The 8,721-nt window shown below is 32.2% G+C and overlaps 2 protein-coding genes across 2 annotated transcripts; one reads left to right on the top strand and one right to left on the bottom strand.

Moving 5' to 3' along the window:
* The first annotated feature begins 2,283 nt into the window (after nt 1–2,283).
* Nucleotides 2,284–4,179, top strand: LOC127080307 (mannan endo-1,4-beta-mannosidase 7). Its single transcript, XM_051020636.1, has 4 exons — nt 2,284–2,937; nt 3,037–3,159; nt 3,239–3,432; nt 3,536–4,179. Exons 1-4 carry the CDS (start codon nt 2,434–2,436, stop codon nt 3,918–3,920), a joined length of 1,206 nt encoding a protein of 401 aa, XP_050876593.1. The 5' UTR covers nt 2,284–2,433; the 3' UTR covers nt 3,921–4,179.
* On the bottom strand, nt 3,969–7,657 carry LOC127080306 (glucose-1-phosphate adenylyltransferase large subunit 2, chloroplastic). The gene is made up of 14 exons (XM_051020634.1): nt 7,252–7,657; nt 7,051–7,176; nt 6,719–6,892; nt 6,532–6,624; nt 6,185–6,268; nt 6,021–6,076; nt 5,804–5,897; nt 5,504–5,689; nt 5,305–5,385; nt 5,083–5,169; nt 4,876–4,980; nt 4,618–4,724; nt 4,387–4,447; nt 3,969–4,273 (listed from the first exon to the last, which is right to left on the bottom strand). The coding sequence occupies exons 1-14, from the start codon at nt 7,459–7,461 to the stop codon at nt 4,172–4,174; spliced, it is 1,566 nt and encodes a 521-aa protein (XP_050876591.1). The 5' UTR covers nt 7,462–7,657; the 3' UTR covers nt 3,969–4,171.
* Between the last annotated feature and the right edge of the window lie 1,064 nt (nt 7,658–8,721).

Below are 8,721 nucleotides of genomic sequence, written 5' to 3'. Positions count from 1 at the left end.
ACAACACTGGAACCGATACTATAGGAATTGAAGAAGGAACAAACATCGGAGTTAGAGAAGACATAACATTTTCGATCATGGGTGGATATTATAAGAGGTAATCGTTTAGCTTCTAATGGCATCTAAATTGAATATATAGCCCCATCCATTGTAGACGGAGAAATTGAAGTTATCATTAATGAATAAGATGTTGAATTTGAGATAAATATTGGAAAAATGCTTTGGTTATGTATGCTTTGGGTGAAGAACTATCCATGAATGCAATGAAGAAATTCATGATTAATGTTTGGAATTTTGTATCGTTACCGAAATTTCTATAGAATGAAAAAGGATACTTCATAATTAGGTTTCGATCAAAAGAAGAACATGATATTGTCATGATCCAAGGACCATACATAATTTATCGTAAACCAATGTTCCTCCATGAATGGACACCTGATTTCAAGCTCAAAGAAGACATGCTAAGGTCTTACCAATATGGGTTATGTTCCTACAACTGCCACTTATCTTTTGGGGAGACAAAAGTATTGGTAAGATAGTGAGTGTTATAGGAAAACCACTTATGACAGATGAATGCACAGCTAAAACACTGAGAGTTTCCTATGCTAGGGTGCTGATAGAAGTTGATGTCATGACTGAACTGAAGAACTATACAAACATCATACCAATATATCCACTGTGAAGTATATGATAAAGTTGGTAAGAAAACATATTGTTTAACTATCATCTATACACACATGATAAGTGGTTTTCGTATCAATATTTCTAGTCATTTTTTCTTAGTATTTCTTCGCATTTTGTTCGGTTTACTTCTAATTACCATGTTTTATGCTTTGCTTGTGTGTTCTTGTTATTTTTGGGGACTAATAAGCATCCAAGACAAAGAGGGATCAAAAACAAACAAAACAAGGCAAAAAGACAAAAGGCGGTTTCCCCATTGTAAAACCAGGGGGCCGCTACAGCCACCCGTAGCAGTTGTTGTGGGTCGTAGCAGCAGAAGGCCCTAGGGTTCCCTTTGGTTGCATCTCCAATACTAATACTAAAGACCTTCTACGGACACCTGTAGCCGCTGATACTTGACGTAGCAGGAGGGCGGAGAAAATTGCTTTTGTTTCCTTATTTGGATTGATTCTCCGTTACTGTGGCACTTGGGCATTATTTGATTTGATGCAAATCTGATGTAATAGGCATTAAACCAAGGATTTTGTGAAACTTTTACTTTTTCTACAAAACGCATAGCCTGTTATGAGTTTTAGGATCTATGTTTTATTCTAGAAAGTTTCTACGTATATTTTGTTTTCTTTTTCTCTATACTCAAGTCTCCAAGGGAGCAAGATTGGATCAAAACTTAATCTAAAACCAGATTTTCTTATTCATTATTCTTCAATCATTCATCTATTATAGTTTTATGGCTTGTAGAAATAATATTGAACCAAACTAAGCTAAATCAGTGCAATTTTGGTTGGTTTGGTTTCTTACATTATTTTTATTGAATCATACATACATATATAATGGTTAATATCATGATGTCCACCAAATCCTTCTATTAAAATCATGATATCCAAGTATCCTTCATTAAAACTCCTTACATATCATAATAGAAGAGGTTAATACTTAAAAACAAATGAAAAGATTTAAAAGGAGTGAAAAAAAGAGCAAAATATTTTCATAATGGCAAAAATATCCTTGCCAAAACTTAATCAAAAAGATTGAACAAAAAATTCGATATGACTAGAAAAATCTAGTAGTGTATTTTAAAAGTCGGGTGCATATTTGATATCTTGAAATAAAAAATTTAACATACCCGATTTTTTTTATAAATAAGATATTTTGATAATTTTCAGATTTTTTAAAAAAATTGGTGGTTCTCATATTTAATAAGAAAAAAAATATTTAACCGTAGTTTAACGAATTTTTCAAAAAAATCCAATAATGTTTAAAAGAAATGTTGAATCTAAACTTTTGGCAGGTTTCAAAAATTTGAAAAAACTATCAGACTTTTAAAAAAAAATCGATATTCCTTCAAATATTTATCGAAAATCAATGCATTTTTATTAAAAATTTCTAATATTTTTCAAAAAAAAATCCAACAAACGCAATAAAAGTCAAAACATATTTAATAAAGACATAAAAGTAATAGCAACACCATTATAAATGGGGTTTGACAGAAAGATTTCTCACATCACATGACCTTCATAAATAAAGTGATATACATGATGTCCCCCGCATAGTGAAATCGACCCGTGATCATGAGATTGTGGTTCTACTTATTTATTACTATATACACCCCTCTTGTTCTTATTCAACTACCATGCCTGCAAAAGATAATGTTTTCTATCAATCAATTCAACTTATATATAAATAAGGATAGAATCTTCATTTTCTTCAACACACACACAAAAATAAATAGTAAAGAGACAAAACAGAATAATAATGAAGCATAAGTTGTTGTTTCTAATTCTAGTTTTCTTAATTCTTTATGTGGAGGCAGATGATGATGGGTTTGTGAAAACAAGAGGAGTACAGCTTATGGTGAACGAGACCCCTTATTATGCCAATGGTTTTAATGCATATTGGTTAATGTACATTGCTTCTGATCCATCTCAGAGAAACAAAGTATCATCAACTTTTCAAGAAGCTGCAAATCATGGACTTAACATAGCTAGAACTTGGGCTTTCAGCGATGGTGGTTATAAACCATTACAATGCTCTCCTGGATCCTACAATGAGGAAATGTTCCAGGGATTGGACTTTGTGATGGGTGAAGCTAGAAAATATGGGGTGAAGGTGATTTTGAGTTTGGTGAACAATTATGAGAGTTTTGGTGGGAAGAAACAATATGTAGAATGGGCAAAGAGTGAGGGACAGTCCTTAGATTCTGAAGATGATTTCTTCACTAATGCTGTGGTGAAAGGTTACTATAAAAACCACATTAAGGTAACTTTTTGTTTGTTTATAGTTATACTATTGCTGCTTATTTGCTTGCTGAGGAAGAAAAGAAAGCAATTTTAAGACAATGGGTTATTATTACTATAGACAGTGCTTACAAGACATAACAACTTCAGTGGAGTTGCTTACAAAGATGACCCTACTATAATGGCTTGGGAGCTTATGAATGAGATTATATGTTCTTCAGACCATTCAGGAAACTCAGTTCAGGTAAACTGGTTTGCCTCATTACTTACTCCATGAAACATAAATCTTAATTTTGACTTTCGAGATTGCGATTTTCGAATAGGTTTGGATTACTGAGATGGCATCTTACTTGAAATCCATTGATGGAAACCATTTGCTTGAAGCTGGTTTAGAAGGTTTCTATGGACTGTCAAAGACAGAGTCTAATCCTAACTTCCAAGTAGGAACCGATTTTATTGCAAACAACCAAATCTCCAACATCGATTTTGCGACACTACATTCATACCCGGATCAATGGTTTGAACTTTTATTTCAATTCTCTATAAACAGAGAGATTCTGATTATTAATGAATTATGACAGTGGTTGGTGATTTGGTTTTGTTTTACTTACGATGAACAGGTTATCAAGTTCAGGCTATGAAGACCAACTCTCTTTCTTAAGTGACTGGCTCAATGAGCATATCCAAGATGCACAGAACATCCTTCACAAGCCACTTCTATTTGCAGAATTTGGAATTTCCACTAAAAACTTGGGCAATGATAGCTCAACACTGAGGGATAAGTTTTTCAATACAGTATATTCAGCTGTATATTCATCAGCAAGTGGCGGCGGAACAGCTGTTGGTGGCTTGTTTTGGCAACTTCTTGCTCAAGGGATGGATTCTTTCCGAGATGATTACGAAGTGATTTTAGCCGAGAGTCCCTCGACATCAACCTTGATTTCTCAAGAGTCTCGAAAACTAAAACGAATTCGCAAGATGTATGCCAGACTTCACAAGCATTGACAAGTTGAATTAGACATGGCTATATCAGTGATATTTATACTCAAAAGCTGATGAAAAACTTTTATTTGGAAAACTTTAAAGATACACATGGAACCGCACGGGTTACGTTGTTTATTTCGCATGTTTTTTGAACGTTTACTTTCTTAAATTGAGTACTCTAGGTATTTCAACTACGTAAGTGCCGACAAACTAACTATTGTACTCAAGTTTATATCTAAACTCTAGAGATCGACCGGATAATTTGAAGTGTTTCATATAACTGTTCCGTCTTTAATTGTTGCGTTCTTCAGTATAACAGTGATGCCCGACCTAATGTAAAATCCTTCCTTAGTTTTATCTGCTTCTTCAACACCCTGATGAATCAACATGTTTTTATCAGAGCAGAGAAGAATAGAAAATGAAATACAGCATTAATCGAAATCTTTTGCTGCAGTTTTTGAAAGAAAGGTTTTGAAACAGCTCTTACATCTGCATTTGTAATGGTAACATTTCTTCCGATTTTTGCATTCTTGTCGATTATACAATTCCTTAAAAAAAAAGTTCCGCAATGAAATTGTCAGAAATAAGAAACGGGTGCTTCCGTATAATGCTTTATGTTATGACATGTACATTATCAAGCATCGCTCAGCTTGAATTGTAACTTGTTCTTCTAGTCTAGAATTCAGAAACACGGGTATTCTGTGTGACATAATCGTACCTGATTTTGGTATTTTCTCCCACACCAATTGGAACATTTCCTTCTGCCATCAGAGATGCAATTTCAGCCTCGGTTTGATAGTAATCAGCACCCATCATCATGGTATCCTAGGTGGCAAAATCCATCAAGAAGACATATACCGAATAGAAGATGAAAAAGTTTAAAATCAATGAGCTAGAATCGTAGAAGACATACTAAGGATCGTCAATAAATGCTCGTCCTCAATTAAACAAAGGAAGAAAGTAACTAGTGCAGTACCTGAAGCTCCACACCAGACTCTAATCGAGAGCGTATTCCAACAATAGAATGTTGAACACTACATTCTCTCAAGAAGCAACCATGAGAAATAATTGCGTCCACAATCTATTGAAACAAATTCATCGTTCTTACATTAATATCAACAACAAAAATCAATCAAGCTCTTGTATTCAGCACAAAGTCCTTTGTAAGAGGTTGGTGTAATACCTTGCATTTTTCTACTTTAGTGGGAGGTAGGAATCTTGGGGAAGTGAAGAAAGGTGTCTTTGGATCATAGAATTGAAATTTTGGATACTGCAAGTAATGACACAACTAATCAGTAAATTTCAACATTTTTCCTTTTGAAGGAAAACTTACTCGGTAGTAAAATCACTTATTCACTTTTTCTCAATTGCATTATTCAACAAATTATAGGAAATTCAAACATACCTGTTCTGTTAGGGCCAGATTTGCATCGAAGAAGGACTTTATGGTTCCAATATCTTCCCAGTAGTCATTGAACAAAAATGCCTGAGAACGCAAATATAAACAGAAACATGAAGTTAGTTACCAATAAACCAGAAGAGATTATTTTTATTATCATTCAAGGATTTTCAAAAAGAATAGCAGTAAGGATATCCTTTTTCACCTGGACATTGTGCCCGTTAACGGCAGACGGGATAATTTCAGATCCGAAGTCATTGCATGTAGAACCGTTCAATTTTAATAGTTCAAGTAGGGTCTCAGTTCTAAAAACGTAGACACCCATGGACGCAATATAAGGCTGTTCCTTTGCTTCTTCGGGAGATAACCCAAGAACCGTTGTGTCAACACGCTGCAGTTATTATTGATAAATTAGCTAGACAACAACAACTATATTAAACTTACTAGCGACTATTCGAGTAAATATGGATGTAAGTAAGCTCAGGCTTGAGATACAATTAATCACCATTGCTTTCAAATCTGATCCCTTAGGTTTTTCCGCAAACTGTATAATCCGTCCCGTTCCGTCAATTTTCATCAACCCATAATCTGATGCTCGACTACAAAACACATGAAATGATATTATTGTTCATGAATATTCTGCCTCTAGTAAATGAAGTGGTATGCCTTCGGTGTAAAAATTGAATGAAACCATATCAGGCAGATATTTCATGTAGATATACCTGTCGTCCATGGGAAGACACGAAACTGTGATATCAGCATTTGTGTCAATGTGTTTCTGCAATGATACCCCCAGTCAAAATCACCATTAGTTTTAGAAAAACGAATAACTCAGTACAAAATCCATTAGTTGTAGTCTTGGAGTAGAAATTATATCAACTTTCACCTGTACAAAATCCATATAGTTCATTCGGTAAAGATGATCCCCGGAAAGTATCAATATATGCTCAACATTCTTGGTCTTAGCATCCTGTGTGACAATAATCCAGACACATAAGCTATACTTAAGAGAAAACAAGCATAAGTATTTTCAACAAGAGAAGTACTAAATATCGCGAAAGTTTTTCTTCACGGATAGCAAAAATGACAAATGTGTATATATTTACAAACAGGTTTAGCAGAAATCACACATAGCCAATCGCATTTAATCTCGCGTTATCATTTCCGTGCCACATTGATCTGTAACATGCATCCCTATCCTTTCAGCAAATATGCAACATCACAATACTTTACCTCAAAAACCCATAGAAATTGCCTCACAGCATCAGCTGTCCCTTGGAACCATTTCTTGCCAGCTTCTCCAGATGTTTGAGTTGCAGCCAATACCTATGCATGCAATTATCAATTACAATCACCGATTTTTGTTACATTTTCACGATGACTATGCTGCTACCTTTTAAACAATTTACAAGTAACTCACCTCCACAAAACCCTCCCCATAAGTGGAAACATTTCCAAAATTATACGCGCGAGACAAATGCCGGTTGAGTGAGAAAGAATTGTACTGTGTCAAGATAAATATTTTTCTAATCCCACTGTTGATGCAATTGCTCATAGGAACATCAATGAGCCTATAACACCCTCCAATTGGAACCTGCAAAAATAAATCCCAAAAATAGTAACAAAATCTACATAACCTATATACAAATTGCAATCACTAGTACTAGTAAACCAACATTGAAATCAAAATTGAAATCAAAATCCAAAAAACTGAAACAATTGAGAATGAAAACTATATATACATAAACATACAGCAGGTTTAGCTCTTTTGCTAGTAAGAGGAAAAAGGCGAGTTCCAGCACCACCACCCAAAATGATTGAAGCAACACTTTTAGGGTCTGCTTTAGGAGTATCAAAATAGGGTCCATCTTGAAAAGTCTGAAATCAAAACCAAAAAAATAAAATATTATTTTTTTCCTAGGATGATGATATTTGAATTGAGTAATAGTTTACCATGGATTCTTCAAAATCATTGATCCCTGTAGTGAGAACAGCACGAGTTCTTCTAGGCTTGAAGTTTCTAAGAATGAAGCGAGATTGTGAAGTTTTGAATGATTGAATGGTACAAAACCTTGAAGTTTCACCTAAGAAGACAGTGTTTCTGGTTCTACTTCTACCAACTCCTTGAAAAGATGCACAAGTTGAAACCATTGCTGAATCCATTGATGTGTTGAGGAAGAAGAATGGCGGTGAGTCACTCACGAGAAGCGTGCTAAGAAACTCGAAGTTTCTCTCTCAGTGACTCAGCAATGGCTCTACAAATTTCTATGAGTGATTCCTGAACTGAACATGACCCTTCCTTACACTTTTATGTGATTTTTTTTTCTTTTTTATTTCTACTAATAAATCTTTGAATCTTCATTTGAAATTGAAACATGAAAATTGATTTCTTTTTCTAATAATACTTGTTCGGTAATTACGCTACATCAAATTATTGGTAAGATTCTCTTCATGTTTTAATCTTTTTAGATTTTTTAAGTAATTTACATTAGTTATTTAATAAAAAATTTAAAAATTTAACTAATAAAAAGTAGAGTATATCAATTGCTCAACAGTAATTGCTCCGGTAATAAAAATTGTATTTTTTTTTCTCTTCGTAATTTCTTAAAATAAATACAAAATTATTTTATTTTTTTTTAATTTTTTAATTTTCTAATTTTTAAAAAATATGTAAGTTGAAATAGTTTTTAAAATAATTTTATAAAATTATATAATTAACTAAATTTTAATCTTAAATTTTAAAAATTAGAAAACCGTTTTAAACAACTAAATTAAATAAATTCATAAATATTTAATTTTGTATTTGATAATCTTCGATATATTTATGATTAACAGAGTTACATAAGTTGTGTGAATCCACAAAATTCGGTTAAACTTATTTAAAAAATGGATTGGTCGAACAATTGAATAGGAATATTAAATTTTATAATTTAACCTAACAAAATTTTATACTAAATTAATATTATTTTAATAAATATTAATTTATTAAAATATATTATAATATCTTTGTATTAATTTGAATTATCTTAAAGTATTTCTCAGATTTGATATTAGTTATTTTTATTATAATATTTTTAAATTTTAAATCTTTTGAACTTGATCATATTCAATAATTTAAAGTTTGATTTGTTTAGGTTTTAGATATTTTTTATATTAATTTAGAGAATATTAAAAGATCTTTTATAATATTTTAACAAATTTAATGACTTTATTATAAATTAAAAACAAATATTAAATAAAATCAAATACATTAATTTATTAAATAATTTATTTTTAAAACATATAAAAACAGGATTCAAACCAAACTTAGTAATTTTTTATTTAAATATTATTATAGAGTTGAAAAAAAAATCATATCTTAAAATTTGTTTTACTAATATGTTCGACCGGCCATGTGAAAAATAAATGGAAATTTTGTATATT

This window comes from Lathyrus oleraceus, chromosome 5 (assembly GCF_024323335.1).
Source record: "Lathyrus oleraceus cultivar Zhongwan6 chromosome 5, CAAS_Psat_ZW6_1.0, whole genome shotgun sequence".
NCBI classification, from domain to species: domain Eukaryota; kingdom Viridiplantae; phylum Streptophyta; class Magnoliopsida; order Fabales; family Fabaceae; genus Lathyrus; species Lathyrus oleraceus.
The sequence above is the reverse complement of the archived record's forward strand: the minus strand, read 5'-3'. Positions and strand labels throughout refer to the sequence as shown.

Excerpts from the sequence above, each read along its gene's own strand:
- LOC127080307 (XM_051020636.1), top strand. The coding sequence starts at position 2,434 with ATGAAGCATAAGTTGTTGTTTCTAATTCTAGTTTTCTTAATTCTTTAT. Across the intron at positions 3,160-3,238 it reads ATTCAGGAAACTCAGTTCAG|GTTTGGATTACTGAGATGGC; the intron begins GTAAACTGGTTT and ends ATTTTCGAATAG. Across the intron at positions 3,433-3,535 it reads CATTCATACCCGGATCAATG|GTTATCAAGTTCAGGCTATG; the intron begins GTTTGAACTTTT and ends TACGATGAACAG.
- LOC127080306 (XM_051020634.1), bottom strand. The coding sequence starts at position 7,461 with ATGGATTCAGCAATGGTTTCAACTTGTGCATCTTTTCAAGGAGTTGGT. Across the intron at positions 6,269-6,531 it reads AATTTCTATGGGTTTTTGAG|GATGCTAAGACCAAGAATGT; the intron begins GTAAAGTATTGT and ends ATTGTCACACAG. Across the intron at positions 4,274-4,386 it reads TTACCATTACAAATGCAGAT|GGTGTTGAAGAAGCAGATAA; the intron begins GTAAGAGCTGTT and ends TTGATTCATCAG.